The sequence below is a fragment of the Rhamphochromis sp. 'chilingali' genome, assembly GCF_963969265.1.
Source record: "Rhamphochromis sp. 'chilingali' genome assembly, chromosome: 1".
Lineage (NCBI taxonomy): Eukaryota > Metazoa > Chordata > Actinopteri > Cichliformes > Cichlidae > Rhamphochromis > Rhamphochromis sp. 'chilingali'.
In genome coordinates, this window is record NC_137929.1 from 44,483,525 (window position 1) to 44,501,403 (window position 17,879).

At 42.0% G+C, this 17,879-nt stretch overlaps 1 protein-coding gene across 1 annotated transcript; it reads right to left on the reverse strand.

Annotated features, from left to right (window-relative positions):
- Positions 1 to 5,915: 5,915 nt before the first annotated feature.
- rps4x (ribosomal protein S4 X-linked) lies at positions 5,916 to 13,355 on the reverse strand. The gene is made up of 7 exons (XM_080896401.1): positions 13,285 to 13,355; positions 12,648 to 12,725; positions 10,978 to 11,158; positions 8,444 to 8,541; positions 7,886 to 8,057; positions 7,643 to 7,800; positions 5,916 to 6,075 (listed from the first exon to the last, which is right to left on the reverse strand). Exons 1-7 carry the CDS (start codon positions 13,285 to 13,287, stop codon positions 5,974 to 5,976), a joined length of 792 nt encoding a protein of 263 aa, XP_080752527.1. The 5' UTR covers positions 13,288 to 13,355; the 3' UTR covers positions 5,916 to 5,973.
- Between the last annotated feature and the right edge of the window lie 4,524 nt (positions 13,356 to 17,879).

Genomic DNA, 17,879 nt, shown 5'->3' on the forward strand with positions numbered 1-17,879 from the left:
TTCTGTTCAACTGAATTAATAAAAAGTTGAATGGCAAAAACACGTACTTTCATGGATTTTACTTATTTTCTCACACTCGTATCTAGGGTCCATATAAAGAAGCGTTTACTGCAATAAGACCTATTGCCCTGGAGTAGCACTACCTTTCATAAAAATCTTGTCGTTCACAGCTCAGCTACGGTGGTACCCGGGCGATTACCGCCTCTCAAGGCCAAAAATCTAGTGATTCTCAAAGTGTCTTTCCAGCAGAGCCTGGCCGAAGCTTTTTGTGGCTGGTTAGCTCAGACTTCCAGATCGACTCCCCAAAGTCTGCTGACCCTCAGCCCATCACACGCTTTGTAGCCTCTGTTGTTTCTCCCTCTGTTGAATTCTTAAAATATGCTGGGAGAGAGGCTTAGAGCAGACTTTGAGTTCCCATTTAAACATTTAAGAAATGCCCAGTGCTCATAAAGGTTTTGGAAATGGGTAAATTAGTTGCTAGGAAACATCTTTAGCTGCAGGATGTTGAAATACACACCAACTGTGAGCTGTAGCATAATAAATAGCCCAAGTACGACATATGAGACTGTGTTGTTTATTTTAATATACCCATATAAAAGTGAAACTTTGAGGCCTCGTTTTTGTCATTATTTCAAAAACATGTTAAATATTTTGGGTTGAGGCTGCAGGAGTCCCGCTGGTGTCCAAAGTCTTCCCCTTAATGTGCGTGATAGTTAAAGAACAAATAAATACGTTAGAGAAAAGGTCTGCCCAGTGTATTATTTAAGGTAAGAGCAGCTGGATGAGCTGTAAAAGCTGATAATATTAGTAAATGCGTTGTGTGTCAATATCTTTATAGTGGATGCATCCCTGCTGTGTTTCTGTGCAGCTTGTTAGATAATTCAACATGTTGGTTTTCCGGGTGGATGTTTTTCCTCTGCATTTGCTCCACAGCTCACATTCCTTTTCCATTTCCTACCAAATGCACTTCAAAGCCGCTGTGTGACTGTATGTGTGAATCAAATGCGATTGTTGCTCTGCTCTGCAAGGGGATTCAGAACAGGACCGGAGCAAACCATGCGTCTGGCGAGTCTCATGTTTCAAATGTTCAAAGACTGTGTTTGTGCATGCATGTGTGTGTGTGTGTGTGTGTGTGTGTGTTTGTGCATGCACTTGTTTTTTTTATGAAATCTGGTCCCAGGCATATAAAAATGAGGACAACACTGACACTTTTGATTTGTTGCTAAAGCACAAACCTCAGAAGGTGTTTTAAGTCTGCTGTTTCCTTTCATAGCAATACATTAAAAAAAAAAAAAAAAAAGCACCACTTCAAGTCATGTTAAGGTGAAAGTTGAATTTAAACAAGCTGCAATATGAACCCCAGATACTCTCAAGATCGTTCAGGTTGGGCCTTATTTTTACAGCTTTGGCCATGTTTTTATGAGTTATGAATATACTCCACACACCTAATGAATGGCTCTATTGAGAACTCAGTACTTCTGAAATAGGCAGATATATATAATGTTACAAAGTTACACACCGTTCAGCCAAATGATCTAAAACACATTATTTGAAAGGAGAAAAAAAATTGTAACCATATCCAACTACAAATATGTTAAATTACACCAAGTACAGTGTTTACAATAGACACTATTTGCTTTCCAAATCTTTTTGGCTAATAAACTTAATTTAAAGAGTGATCACATCAAAGTACAGTAACTCATTGATGTAAACAATTGCTAAAATGTCTAATTATTACCTCAAGGATAAGCGGAAGCCAATGGATGGATGGATGGATGGATATATATAGATATAAATATATCTGGAGGCGGAGTATATGACGGCAAGGTTGAGGACGGGGTAAATCCTCGGTTTACCCCAGCTGGCTGGGGTTGTGACATGCCCTGTGTTGTTCTGTGAATCCAGGAGGAGGTAGGGGTGGATCGCCTTTTCAGTTGGGCACATTTTTCTCATGTTTTGTTAGTCAGGGAGGTAAGTGATTGTCGTTTGGTTATGTGTCTTTGGGGCTAGGCAAGCAGCTTAACGCAGCTCAGGTCATACAAGCTTTGGTTAGTTTAGTTTTAGTTTATATTAAAATATATTACATATATTAAAATTATAACACGCTAATTTTTTTATGTAACATAAGCTAGCATTAAGTTCATTAAGAGCTCCTTTCTGTTTTTTTTAGCAACATTTGCAGAAGCATTAGCATTTAGCTCAAAGCTCAGAGTAAATGTTTCTAGGTTAGAAAATGATGTTAACATAAACATGCTAACCTAACAAATTCTAGTGAGTATGATAATAGCATTGATTAATAGCGTTCAGTTCAAGACACAGATTGAAAACATTAATCACAATTAGCAGAAAATATAGTTTCCTTCTACAAAGTTTCATATTTAATGACCGCTCAGGAAAAACAATTCAGAATTTTGTTCTAAACAACTAGCTGAGTTGTTGACAGAAAATAGGGTAAAACCATAGCAATTTATAATAATTTGGGATTATTAATGTAAAACTACAGCTTATGTGTCAACTTTTTGCTAACATTTAAAATTATATGGGATATATTTTTGGCTTGTTAAAATGTCAAAAATGGTCAAAGTTTGATTATAAACTTCATTTAAAAAGCCAGATGTCACAACAAATGGGTAGACGGGGGGAAAAGGACACCACAAACTTGTTGATAACTATAAAGTATAGCCTGCTTATTGGTGACTTATTTTCCTGATGGGACCTTACTTTATAAAGTAAACATCATATTGCATTGCATAAGAGTCAAAACTAATAACTGATGTTATAAATTCATCAAAAAAAGATTTCCTGAGCTCAAAAATAAAGATAATTTTAGAGGGATCCAAAGGGATCGCCCCCTGCTGGGAAAGGATTTGAATCACTTTTCACGTCCATTTTTTACAGGCTCTGATTTAGGTAAATGCTCAGCTTTACCTAAATCAATGGTATTTTTTAATAGTATACCAATGAAATAAGTCCACTTTAAGTATAAACTGGGTGTAAAGCAGTGAAAAATGTCCATTAACAGTGACATGAAAGCATTGCTGGCTGTCTAAATTCTGTCATTTCCAGATAATGAAGCGACCAGGCTGTTCGTAGTTGCATTTTACAGATATTAGATGTTGAGCAGACCCACTGTCCTCACACACTGTCCTTACTTATGGCTGCCAGCAATGATGGATTACTGTACTGTTCAGTGTGTCAGAGAGCAGACGGTCATGGGAGTGAGCCGTGGCCCTCCGAACACTCCGACACACACGGACACACACATTCCTGCTGTGCGTGTTGTTGTGTGTTGTGTGCTGAAGGGGGCGGGGTTGGAAATCAAAGTCACGGAGGGACGAGGGCAGCAGGGTTGATCTTGTGCTCTTTTACTGCACAAACATACACACACTTGTAGGTGGAATGTGAGGGCCTGAGCAGGTTACATCACACACCAGCACATACACAGTGAGGTGGTGTTTGTCAGGCCAGGTTTCTGCAGTGCGTGAGCAGGCTGCATCCCAGCAGTCACCATATGGACGGGTACTGAAGTCAGAACACAAAGAGAGCGGCGGATGGGATAGGAGAGAAGGGGGTTGGAGCAAAGGACACAGCAATGAAGGGAGGAGGCAAAGTAGGGATTACTGTAAGCGAGGAAATAAGGAAGGAAAGAATGTAAAGGAAGCAGGCTTTTGCTTACAATGAGGAGGAAAGGCAAAGAAGGTTACACGGGATCGAGGAATGATGACACTTGGAAGTTATTTTGGACAAAAGATGGAGGCTGGAAGGATGACAGCAAAGTGGGAAATGAGAAAAGGGACAAGTCAGAAAAGACAGAGGAATATAGAATTAAAGCTGAAGTGAGGAGGGGAAAAGTGGTACTGGGAGCAGATAAGGGAGAAAGAAGGAGGAGAGGGATTGGGAGTATATAAACAGATGGATGAGTGTGAAGGAGAGATCATAGAGGGATTGACAGACGAATACAACATAGAGACTCACATGATCCACAGGGCTTCTTGCAATAAGCCTGTTTGCTCTCACTTTTTTCATGTTTTTAAAAGTAAATGGCATATAATATTCATATATGTGTAAAACCATTCACACACAGTCAGTTTAGAACCACCAATGAATCTAACCTCACACGTGTTTTTGGAGTGTGGGAGGAAACCGACGGACCCTGTGGCAACCCACGCAGACACATGGATAACATGCAAACTCCAGACAGCCTGGATTCAAACCCAGGATCTTTTTGCTGTGAGGTGTTGTTGCAAGCCCAAGGCTGCTGGGTACACTGCGGCCAGAAAAGGACGGACATCGTCAGCAGCAATACTCAGGCAGGCTGTCGGGTTTGAATAATGCTCAGTTGGTATGAAGGACCCCAAAGTGTGCCAAGAAAATATCCCTCACACTATTAAACCACCAGCAAGCTGAACTGTTGATGGAAGTCAGGATGGATCCATGCTTTAATCTCATTTACACCAAATTCTGACTCTAACATTTGAATTTTTACAGCATTTTTCCAATCCTCTGTTGTCCATTTTTGGTGAGCCTGCATCAACTGGCTCAGTAAAATTGCAGGTGTGGCACTCATTGTGGTCTTCTGATGCTGTAGCCCATCTGCTTCAACGTTCAACATGCTGCGTGCATTAACCTCCTAGGACCTGGCGTCCACATATGTGGACGTCACATTTTGGGTTATTTAGACCAAAATACTCAATTTTGATCTACAAGGGCCTGATATCCACTTACGAGGACATTATACTGCTACTGTTCTATCGAAATTTTAAACGAATATCCTCATATGTGGCTCTCATTTTTCTTAGAAACAAAAATCAGGTAAAAAAAAAAATAAATCTGGTAATTCTTTGTTTTTACATTCATCAAGTCTCAATATGCCTGAATATCAAAGAGAAATTAAAAATGCATGCCATGAAAGAGTTCAGGTCTTAGGTTAAAAGATGCTCTTCTGCAAACCTTGGCTGGAACAACTGTTGCCTTCCTGTCAGCTCATTTTATTGTGACCTGACTTTAACAGAAGACTGCGGCTCACTGAGATCAACCCATCTGTCATCATCAGTCACTTAAAACTCGCCTTTTTCCTCCCACTCATGCGCATTAACAAGCTGTTTGAGAGGTAATATTATTAGCCAAGTGTCTACTGAGTGTACGCAATGGATCAACATTTCCATCAGGTGAATGTTAAATGTGTATCTAATGTAATTCTGCAAACAATAATTTGCCCCCCGCCCAGCCAATCGCCATGTGGTGCAGCAATCTTAACACGATTAATCTAATATGCTCAATGTTTTCTTACAGTTCTAATTGTTGTCATTTTGAAACATTCTGATCCCACATCTTTGCTCTTTCATGCCAGTTAATTGTTGTAATCATCACGCCCCCTCCCCTGTGGTTAATATTTCAGCCAAAAGAGCTTTCATAGTGAGTCAGTAACAAATGGTAGTGTTTAAACAGTTTAAACTACCCGTTAGATTTACACACTGTGGCCAGAAAACCCACAAATTTAGGATTAAACTCATATTAAACCTGCTTCCTTCTTCAGGATCCTGCATGTTTAACAAACAAAATGTCACAGTATTCAATTTTTCCAAGTAAAATTTAAAACACCCTGGTTTTTATTATGCTGTCATAGCCTTATTTACTTATCTGATTGTTTTCAGTGCATATTTACTGGTGATTTTAGTGACTGTTGTATATACAGTTGTTTTTGCATAACTTGCACTTTGGAGGTTCTTCAAAATGTGCCATATAAATAAAGTTTGACTTGAATCTAACTGCTGACTTTTTCTGGTTTGACCATTTTCACTCAAAAGCACCATTTAAGGAGTCATTTTTTAACCGTCTGAGACGCTTCGAGGTACTTTTAGGACAAAGCATTAAACAGCACATTTCCAATGTAATAAAACACAAGACCAATCTGATTGTTTTGTAAATAACAGTTTATTTGAAAACCAGGGATCAGGCTGCTTTTGGGCCAGTTTAGCTGCTGCTCTGTTTGGCGGCCAGCCTCTTGTCTCTCTCCTCGGCGATGGTCAGACGGATTCCCTTTCCTCTGGGCAGGGACACCCACGGCTTGTTGCCCTGCGATCAGACAGGAGATTAGAGCAGTTAGTGCAGGTCAGAAGATAAAATGCATCTGAACAGGAAAAATATAAAGCCGGACAAATAAATTTCAACTCAAAAAGTGAATACAGACATATTCAAGATGGCCACAGTTCCACAGATTTATTTAGAACAAACGTCTTTTTAAGTGCTCAGTGTGAGAAACACAGTCTGTAACAGTAAACAAAGATCCTCAATTGTGTTAACATTTATCTGCACGCCAACACTTCTACAAGGAGCTGTCACTGAGGTGAAGAAAAGAGCAGCTCCGAGGCCGCCACATAAATGTCACGCAGCAAAGAGACGGCCGTGCCGGCGACAGATCCGATCACACCGGCCGCCAAATAAATGTCAGGCAGCAGAGAGAAGCGTTTTATTAACCACGCTCCCACCGCAGGGCCAGGTCCTCGTAATCATTAATGTGCGATTCAGTGGGACAGAGAGGAGTTCATAAAGCTTTTCACACCGCTCGGCTCCTCGCTGTGAGCCAAAATCAGCAGGAACACAAACGCAGTGTGTGTGTTTGCTTCGTGGCACTTCACTCCCTCTTGTGGACTGTGGTTGCTGCCAGATCCAGTTTGCTTCAATGGCCCAGCTATTAAACATGATGGCTTTCAGTAGTGCGTTTCCTGGTATAAAGCACACAAATTTATGACTTTTCCAACATTTTCCTGTCCTTGATTTTGATTTCAGACAAAGACTTTTTAACGACATGCAGGAACCCGAGTTATGCACCCTGTCTGCATTTTGTTTCCTCCCGGAGGACGTAATCAAACGCAGCGCACAGTGCTCAGCGTTAATGAGTCCAATATTAAACCATCACTGCTGTTTGTTGCTGCACAGAGCCACAGTCATGTTCCCACGCTCAGTTCACTTAAGCTGAAGTTTCCAGTGTTTGGTGATGGAGCTCAGAACTTCTTAGAGGAATTGGTAGTTTATTTTCATCACTAATCAAAACCACAAATCGTCATCATTGCTCCAAAAATCACCCGACTCATGATATAAACTCAGCTTTAATTCTCCTGTCCAGAGTAACAAATGATAGAAAACATCAACGGTCACCCAGAAGGCCGTCTTTAAAGACTTATTAATAGATTCTGATGGACTACTTCTATTTTAATCTGCACAAATGTCTTTACGAGTTAATCGACTCAGCAAGAAGGTGAGAGTCAGAAGTAGCAAGTTAGGGAAACAGAAAAGAGGGAAAAGTCAGTTTGTTTACATGTAGTTAGTAAAAAAAAACTCAAACTACACCTTTCTGAAAGCTCTACTTTTAAATCTATGAATGAAAACCTTGTTTTACTTGAGAGGGGAAAAGATTTAATTATTAGAGAACCCTCCTGGTCATTGTAAAATTAAACACTGCTGTGCTTTTACTTGACAGTCAGCTGTTGACTATGATACTGACTGATACACCGTTAGGATACTTCAAAATACTCTGCATAATAGTAGCACTTTGAGGACATTTCTTCTCACTGGACCTAAAATTTTACATCCCCCTGGTCTGGATGCTGTGTGCTGCAGACAGCGGTGGCGTATTTCTCACCTTGCCAATGACAAAGATGTTGGAGAGCCTGGTAGCAAAGCTGTTGCCTGTGCTGTCCTTGACGTGCACCACGTCGAAGGAGCCAGGGTGACGCTCCCTGTTGGTGATCACACCGATACGCCCCAAGTTAGCACCACCGGTCACCATGCACAGGTTACCTGGAAGAGGAGGAAGATCAGCGGTCAGAGATGTTCTTCATTAACAGGAAACAAGCCTGCAGGTTGTGCAGAGAGTTGAACGTACCAGTATCAAACTTGATGAAGTCTGTGATCTTGCTGCTCTCCAGGTCGATGCGGACTGTGTCGTTGACCTTGATGAGTGGGTCGGGGTAACGGATGGTGCGGGCGTCGTGGGTCACCAGGTGAGGGATACCCTTGGTGCCGATGAGGATCTTCTTCACCTTGCACAGCTTGTACTGTAAGAGGAAGAGGAGGTGTTTTAGGAAATGCGGACAAACATGTGACATTTCCTGTAAAAACGAAATCCCCAAACCTCATCATGCACGACTGACTGAAACACTGAGAATTTGGTGATAGCGCCACCGGTTTGAATCAGCTCATGAACACCAACTCTGGCATAAACAGACTTGTGATTTTTTTTTTAACCTTACAGTAACTGAGTGAGGTAACTATGCGTTTATTTGTTGGTACAAAAAGAGAGAAAAAAAACATAACTGACAAAAGAAACTCAAAAATTAAACAGTGTGGGTATGACAAACACAAAAGTGCAGATAAAAAGAGCACTATAGTAACAAATGACCTGCCTGTACTTTGAGGGTTGAGGATGAATTAAAGCTCTCACCTTGGCCTCCTCGGCGGTGATGCGGTGGACGGTGAAGCGTCCCTTCACGTCGTAGATCAGACGGAAGTGCTCGCCGGTCTTCTCGATGCTGATCACATCTGGGTACCCAAAAAAAGCAGGCGTCAGTTAAATGAATCCTGTGGTGTTTCCAACCAACAGCTCATCATCAAACTTTGTTAAAAAGCAGAAAACTTAGACTCTACCTTCAAACATTTAAGAGCTGATGTTTGGATGGTATTTAGCACCAAATTAAGGCCTCTGATGCCGAAGTTGGCAATTAAACACAGAATGAATGCCAGGATCAACTTCTTCAGGTATTTAAAATCCGGCATCTATTTTAGGGCACACTTGACTTTTTAAAATTTTTTATTTTCTTTATAAATCTGGCCCCTGTAATGGACTTCCACTACCAGAAGGGGGCAGTAATGTACACAAAGCGTTTGCCAGCCAGCCAAAAACAAGCCCAGAGCAGAGAGCGCCAATAAAGAAATGCTGTGAGAGTAAGATGTGAAAAGGCAAAGGTGATGACTGCTCAGTGTGGAAATTGTAAATGGCCTGTATTTGTATAGCGCTTTACTAGTCCCTAAGGACCCCAAAGCGCTTTACGCATCCAGTCATCCATTCACACACTGGTGATGGCAAGCTACATTGTAGCCACAGCCGCCCTGGGGCGCACTGACAGAGGCGAGGCTGCCGGACACTGGCGCCACCAGGCCCTCTGACCACCACCAGTAGGCAACGGGTGAAGTGTCTTGCCCAAGGACACAACGACCTTGTAACAACGACCTTGGAGCCCCAAGCCGGGGCTCGAACTGGCAACCTTCTGATTACAAGGCAAACTCCCAACTCTTGAGCCCAGTTGCCCTAAGACTAAGAAAGACTAAGGTCCACTCAGATCAAAGCTAAAACTGGTCTTCAGAGCGCTGTTCGGTGATGGGGACATCCTCAGAAGAATATGCAACAGGTTTTAATGAACGTTTTTGCTTTAAATGACACAGAAGTCAAAAAGGTAACCCAACATCAACACCTAAAAACAAGCTCATTCAAACTGACCTATAAGGTACCGAGTACATATCCAATGACACAAAACACCAGAGTCATCAATATTACAGCTGCAGTGACCAAGTGTTTAGCGTGCATGTACAGTATATAAATAGGCCATGAACATCCTGCAGTGGAGGCTTCCCTTGGATTTGGAAATTAAAAAGCCACACCTCCACGTGAGGCTGTTGGCTGGTGTTGAGGTGGAGAGAGAACTGATGGCGGCGCGACTGTCACCGCTGTCCAAACGCCTGCTCCGAATTACTGGCTTGGCTGCAGTCACTGACAAGCAAAGAGACAAAGCCGGCGTTCTGAGATTTACTTCCCTGGAATAGTTACTGAAGCAGTAACTCAGGTTATTTTGGAAACTTGCTTTTCCCAGTCTCTCCACATCTCTGATAAAGCTACAGCTGTGAGTACATGCTGCTCGTTGTTCCCACAGACTGATATCAACACAGTCCTGTAAGCATTTACACTGGAGGCTCAGGCACACACTTAACGTTACAAGTCTTCTTGGAGCTCAGAACTTCTTAGAGGAATTGGTTGTGTAATTTCAGCTCATTGCTGATCAAACCAACAAATTCATCACTGCTCCTTCTGCCCTAAACATCCAAAGACTATTTACAGAGCCACTCATTCTGAGAATCTGTCAGCAGCAAAGTTATCACAGTCAACTAAAACTAGATGTGAAAAAACTAAAAAAAGAACTACTTAAACTTTAAGACTGAAACTTTGAATCCTAAAAGAAAAAACTATAGGGGAAGCTAACACTGAAGCTGATCTAAAACTAAACCAATTACAAAACACTCAACAGCCCTGGTCAGCAGGAGAGCCAATGTAACATCACACACAGTTTACAAACTGGGATCTCACATGATTTAAGAATAAATTCAAAGTGGGGAACTTTAAACACATTTTTTATATTCAGGCTTTTCTGAACGAGCAGTAAGTGTAACTGGAGATTTCAGCTCTTGAACAGGTAGTCATCTCACTATAGGCAGCATTTGATGTTTTATTGGCAAACAAATTTGACATCATTACTTTGATTTGTGGTATTCCCACCTGTGTAGCACACACTCAGGAGTGTGTTTGGTCTAAAATAACCCTCTGCTTTGGAGAATTTTTAGTTTTATAATTTTTTCTCTCCATACAAATACAGCCTTAACTTAGCCAGTAAAATTACAAAGCTGCTGCTTTTAATTTCCTCCAGGATCTAATTTAATTTCTGGAGCCGAATATTTGGTTGTCATTTTATATTTAATAAGCAGTGCATTAAAACAGCAACTACATTAACATTTCTCTCTCTCTCTCTCTCTCTCTCTCTCTCTCTCACACACACACACACACACACACACACACACACACACACACACACACACACACCGGAAAAATGAGATGATTGATGATTGAGCTCATTTTTCATAATTTAATGAAGTTGGAACATTTTGAACCCTTCAGCTGATCTGAGCTGTGGAGAAGTCTCTAAAACTCACCCATGAATCCAGCAGGGTAGGTGACATCAGTGCGGACCTTGCCGTCGATCTTGATGAACCTCTGCATGCAGATCTTCTTTACCTCATCCCCAGTCAGGGCGTACTTGAGGCGGTTCCTCAGGAAGATGATGAGGGGCAGGCACTCCCTCAGCTTGTGGGGACCGGTGGAAGGACGAGGAGCCTGAGGAGGAGAAGGAAGCAGGCGTTATGGTCTGTAAACAAGAAGCTTTTTCATGATTTCTGTGCGTGCTCCACTTCATGATCATTAGTCAAGTATTCCCCACAAATACAATCAACTTTGTAGCAGATTCACATGTCCGCTTTATGCACTTTTATTCAAAGTTCATGCACTCGTGTTTTTGACCCTGGCTGCCCAGTTCACTCTCCTTCCTTCTAAGACACCACAGTGTTGGACCGCAATACTGCTCCTCGATCTGCACAGGAGCTCCAGTATGAGCTGAAGGTCACCAGGACACAGCATTGTTCTTATGCCACTACGCCAAGCATACCACAGGCTGCAGTGCAGAAGCAGGAGTACCAGCTACAGTCCAACATCGTAGAGCAAGAGGTCAAGTCCAGCATGAAAGACTCACTGAAGACAGCTCAGCATTTAAGCAGCTAGGAAATCCCTTTGTTGTTTCAGCTCAGTAAAACGCAATATGACCAAAAAACATTTTTGGTATAATAAAGTAAAAACATGATAGTTCTGTGGACTTTTGTCACCCAAGCACATAACACCTGCATAGAGGGCATATCCAATTACTATTATTTGATCATTCACAGCACTCACATAAATACACACATATCAATCACAAACACACTGGGTAACCTGGCAATGTTAACAGACCATCTTACATGACTCAAAATATGTAAACACCAATTCCAGCAGAACAAACATTATCGTCTACAAAAACAGATTTAAAATGACAAAAGCGATACAGTCTCTATGCCGCCATCATTTCTCACCCAGTACCAGCAGATGAAATTTTTTACTGCAGTCACAGACCCACATTTTCCACTTTAAGCAAGTGCTACACTTTCTCCATCCTTCAGAGCGTCCTGAGTGTGTACAACTGGGAGTGAATCATATGAGCATAATCTGTGTGTTATAATGAAATATTAGCCCTCGTTTGTCGATCTCATGTAACACCATTACTTGAGCTACATGGCATGGCATCACAGTCTATTTGTTCTTTTCTACCAGACAAGAAGCTGCCACGATTTAAATAATTTCAAGCTACGGTATTCAGTCTGCTGCAAGAGTGAAAGAAAAGCAAGAAGACGGCTGATGTGACAGAAAAGGACGCTAGGAATAGGGCAGGTGACTTGCTGTGGCTAACCCTAAATGGAGCATGTTAGCATTACAGTCTGTTTCACAATAATTAACATCTTATTAATTAAAAACGCATAACCTGTCTTTTAAGTGTTGCTGTGATGCGTGACCATCTCAAATAACGGACTAAAACACATGCAGGATTAAAGACGTACACTTCAATGTTTTTTTAAACAGGCATATTCACCCTGCTCCAATCAAACTGCCTGTGATGTTACACTAGCTTTCATCTGACAGTGTTAACCACTGCGTTAATAAACAAAATCCACGGTTTCACACTGAGATACAGAAGTGAACATCCAAGGGTCTTCAGTATGTACGTGGAAACATTACTTACAAACACTCCGGTGAGCTTGTCCAGCATCCAGTGCTTCGGCGCTGCAACGCGCTTCAGGTGCTTCTTCGGTCCTCTGGCCTGCGGAATAGGCGACAAAGCCGGTTAGCAAAATGAAATACAACCGGCCTTGATTCTCCTGAGGCACGAACAAATACAGCGAGTTTATAGCAGAACCCAAACCACGTTGGGAAGGCCGGCGAGTGTGGGCCATGTTAGCATGCGGCGCTAACTGAACCCATGCTAGCACAGACTTCGGCCCAGCCGGGACACACACCGGAAACATTTGTGGCATATTTTAGGATTTAAATTGTATCTAGATTTAAAATAAATGCATAAAAATACTGCACAGCTCGGCTTCCTGGCAGTAATACTCTTTTGTTTCCTTTTTAAGCGGGCTAACAGTGATAGCCCCTACCGAGCTAGCAAGCCGCGGCTGACAAATCCGCACAGAAGGATCAGGTCGTCTTAAAATATCAATTAAGAGCAAGAATCAACGCTTTCAGCTACAATTTAAACTTCCTCCGTTTAATAAGACGCTAGAAATTAAAGTAGGACACATAAAGGTTTCGTAGTATAAAACATAAAAGTGATGTTTAGGGATTATTTCAGAGAGGAACACTGAGGGGAAACTGCTCACCATGTTGGAGTCTGCGGGGGAAAGGACCTCCAAGCTTCCGGTAACGCGTGTTAAGCCCTGCTACGGCACAGTGCGAGGGACACACCTACTGAAAGTCGCTGCTAACGTTCTTTCTTGGCTTTTATTGCTTGTGTTGTAAACTTTTTAATATCCTATTAGTAGTACCAGTGGCTACTACACCACAGCCATCTTTAAACGCTTATTTGAGCAGCCATTTTAAAATTACATTTAACTGATCACCAGGACATAATGTCATGCCAGTTTTTGTTTTGGGCTCCTGCAAACCTACCAGTTCCTTGGGTGTCCTGCCAGTCCCTGCGCCTACACCTGCTCTCAGGAGTACACTGGCCAGGCTTAAATATCAGCCACAGTCACCAGAGCCTGCTGTGTGCCCTGCACACCCACAGTTAGAGGCATCTCCACCAGAGGCCATGGCCGTCTGGTCTTTTTCTACTAGGGGTCGTCCGCTGTCTGGTCCTATTCTGTCTCCACCAGAGGTTGCCTGCGTACAGCTGTCTTCGTACAGCTGTCTGTTCCTGCTCCAACCCCAGCCAGTGGTCTGTGCTCCGCCCGAGCCAGCACTTGCCAAGCCACATCCAGCCATGCCTTCCACACCTGGTCTGGCATCAATGGCGCCGCCCATGCCTGGTCTGGCACTGCTGGCTCCTGCTAAGTCTGCCAAAGCTGGTGTGGCACCACCTGCCACAGCTGGTCTGGTACTGCCGGTATCGCCAGCGACTGCCACGCCTAGTCTGGCACTGCCATCACCTGCCAAGCCTCCCCTGCCCAGTTGGGAAATGCCAGTATTCCAAGCCTGCCACACCTGGTCTGGCACCGCCTGCCAGGCCTGGCACGCCTACTCCAGCACCACCGGCACCTGCCACGCCTGGTCCGGCCCTGCCGGCACCTGCCAAGGCTCCCAAGGGTTTTGGTCTCTACAGTTGCCACCTGCCTGCCAAGCTGCTGGAGAAGTTCCATCACCTCCGTCAGTCCTTAGAGAGGTGCCACTGGCCACGTGGTTGGCCTCCAGAACTGCTCCTGCTTTGTTTGCTGGACTCACTGCTCCTAGTTTTTGTTTTGGACTCTGTAATCTCAAACTGACTCTGAGAAATTGCTTTATCTGTTCATAACAAACATGCTAGATTACTAAAGATCAATCTGCAGGATTATCAAAACATGTAGCAGGGTAACATAATCATAATGCAGGAGCCTTACAGGAAATTTGACCATATTACCCCAGCAGTGAAGACACTTCATTGACTCCCAGTTCAACACAGAACTCTTAGAACCCCTCTGTTAGTTCATAAAGCTCCCAGTGCCCCCAGCACACCTCTGACTATAACCCAGTCAGACCTCTTAGGTCATCAGGTGCAGATCTGTGAACTGTTCACAGAAGATCTAAGTCTGCTGAAGATGCTTTCAGCAGCTGTGGGCTGTGTCTACACTAAAAAACAGATGAAACCTTTTTCATTCTCACAAGCTTAAATTAATAACCCTGTGTGTCGGCGTTAGCTTGTCTTTTACTTCTTTGTAAAGTTTTGTTTTATTGATTTTGTTGTTTCGTGATGTGCATAGTTCTTTAAAAAAAACTTTTTTTTTCAAGTTTACGTGCTGTGAAATGTGTTATAAAAACAAAACTGACCAGTGTGATAATGATGTCAGTATCTCCAGTTTTTCAAACCTAAAACAAAGAAAACTGTATTAAACTAAGCACAGGAGTCATTATTGCTCATAGACATCAACTCAGCAGAGGCTCTTCTGGGTTATCTGGATCATTCAGGAAAAACAGAACAGATTTTTATCGTTTTATGAACAGTTTTTGCAGAATTTCACAAATAATTATCTCATTAACTCAGGAAACCAGAAAAAATACACTAATGGTTTAATGGTTTGCCAACTGTCCCAAAAAACAAAGTTTTAGAAGTCTTTAAACACCCTAACTTAAACCTATCAGTCTTCAAGCCCCCAGCTCTACATTAATAGAGTTGGGGTTATTCACAATGTGACGATGCCTGCCGTGACCAACAGGTCCAGGTCTGTGCACTGATTTCTCCCACAGAGTAATAACAGGACCATGTTTAAAACCTCCATCTCTGGGTGGTTCAGAGCACCCTAGTCAGGAAATCCCAGGTTTGCAGGCAGCTTGCAGTCTTGTTTATACTCACTGAGATAAAACTCCTCCTTGCTTAGTGTCTTCCTTTGCCAAATGCTTCCAACTAATGCAGATATGCCATCTCCCTTTGGAGGAACAGATCCCAAAGACAAACCTGGACTCCATTCACGCCCAATGCAAACACTCCCGTGTGCATATTGGCATATTTATTCTAGTGACTGACTTTCATTTCTTATGATCCTTCCTTTTATTCACAGGTGTATATTTCAGGACAGGGGTTTCCAACAGGATCTCAAACCTACATGTCAATTACAGCATTTAGAGAGATCTGCAACATGGCCTGCAGCCAGAAGGAGCGGGGATCCATCGAGTTCAGATCTTACACGGTATAGCAGACGTCTGGGGAAGTAGTAGAAGCACTTTTTTAAAGAGTGGTATCGATTTCTGTAAGATTAAACACACTGAAGGTATAAAGTAAGGACACGTGTGTTTGATTGAAATCTCTAAAGGATTAGTAAAGGATACAGTACTGCTTAACGTGGATGGAGAGTGTAATAAAGTCCTTCATTTTTTCTTTTTACATTTAAAGTTTCTTTTAAGTAGTTGAAAAATGATGAAAAAAATCAGGTAGTTTGAATTTTTGTCTGCAGCAAATGGAAATGAAAAAGTCTTAGACAGGTTTAGTATTATTTCCTTTTTGATTTAAAATGTCAGCGTATGCACTTACCATCACAGACCAGCAGGTGGAAGCACTGGACTGCAACGTTACAGTCAGGGAGACGTGTAAGTTTTTACATTAGTTTCAGTGGAGCCTCACTTTATGTCCCAGTAATCATACATAAATTAACTGTTTATAAATGACCTTCAGATTAATTTATTTGCTTAAACATACGCACCATTATTGTTGTAGATGCTGGACCTTTATTAGCAGGTGTGTTGTTCTATATACATCAGATCAAAAGTGTTTGCAGATTTCTTTATTTCCCTCCCTCAAACTTCAGAACTGTCCCAAAAATTGAAATAATTTAAAATTGTTTGCATAACCTCCTTGATATAAAATAAACTTTGTACAGCAATCAGTCAACATATATCTGGTTTTATAATTAGGAGGTAGGGATGAGCAGGAAGGAGTTAAACTAGTGCAGACCTGGCAGGAGAGCAGTGAACCTCCTAAAAAGTGTCCTTTAAACAGAGTTATCCCTTATCTCTATCGTGTCAATGATTTTTACAGTCCTTGATGTGCTGACATTTTTTCATGACCCTGGAGCCCAGAGGCAGCAGTCAAGCGTGTTACAGATCCTTCCTGTCACATGAAAATTGTGAGGCTGCTTGATTAGTTGTAGAGCGTTTTCAAATATCAGTGTTGCTTTAATAAGATGCCTTTTATAGAGGGTTTCTAAGCTGTAATGATGCTATTTGCTATTCTATTAATGCTAGTTTTAACAAGGGGTTGCCAGGTTTTGGAAAATCCTCCTTTGTTTTGTCGCTTTAAACTGTTTTTTGTTTGTTTTAATGATTTGGGGGAGACCTCTGACATCATCAGTTAAGTCTTCCATCAATCAACAGAAGTGTAACAAACTGCACTTCCTTTACTGGAAGTTTCAAAGCATGAGTTAGTCATAGATTTCCATTTTAAAATCCCAAACTTTACAGCATTTAAAAGCTTTTTTGGATAGTTTTTCCTCTTTATAACAGCTGTAGAGGGGTGATCTTTGGGTCACCACTTTGATTGACTGCTGTCCAGACCTACACAGCTGGAGGGTTTGGTACCTACTTCACCTGCACTAATTCTGAACCGGACCTCTTTGTTGAGCTTGTGTTATTGGTGCATTTCAGAGCATTTTCAATGGAATAACCTGCTACACACTATCCAAGAACTTTGTGCTTCAGTTTTTGTGAATGACAGTGACAGATTTTAACAGGTCAATTAGTTATCAGTAATTAGCAGATAGGTGTGTTACACCTGTAAAGTTTATGAATGCCCTTCATAACCAAGCTTGCTACCATTACCTGATAACTAATTTCTCTCTGCCGGTCTTATTTTTACCTAAGCCTCGACAGATGAATTCAGACGCAACTCTCCCAGGAAATTCCCAGGGATTTCCAGGCTTGAACCAGGGATCTTCCACTTGCTAGGTTTAGCCACTACTCGACTGTCTCATACAAATATGGTAAAGCTAGCCCTAAAGAACAAACAAACAAACAAACAAATTTTTGGGAGGGGTGGACAATTAATTTAACCACGTTGTCCCACAATTTGAGATACATGGAAAGCTGGGACCAATGTGGAGGATCTTAACAATAAGTTTGTATAAACGTATCTACATTTAATAGCAGAACCAAATTCAGCTTATTGACGGGCCCTTCACAATAGTCCCGGTTTCTAATGTGGTCCCTTAGGAACATTTACTGCCCACCCCTGAATAATATGGCCCTATTGATCAACTGAGGAGCTCCAACAATGGCTGCAGACCCAGAAGAA

What these genes read in the sequence shown, in the direction of transcription:
- rps4x (XM_080896401.1), bottom strand. An exon ending in CTACCCTGCTGGATTCATGG is followed by an intron (nt 8,542 to 10,977) that starts GTGAGTTTTAGA and finishes TTGGGTACCCAG; the next exon opens with ATGTGATCAGCATCGAGAAG. An exon ending in TCACCGCCGAGGAGGCCAAG is followed by an intron (nt 8,058 to 8,443) that starts GTGAGAGCTTTA and finishes TTCCTCTTACAG; the next exon opens with TACAAGCTGTGCAAGGTGAA.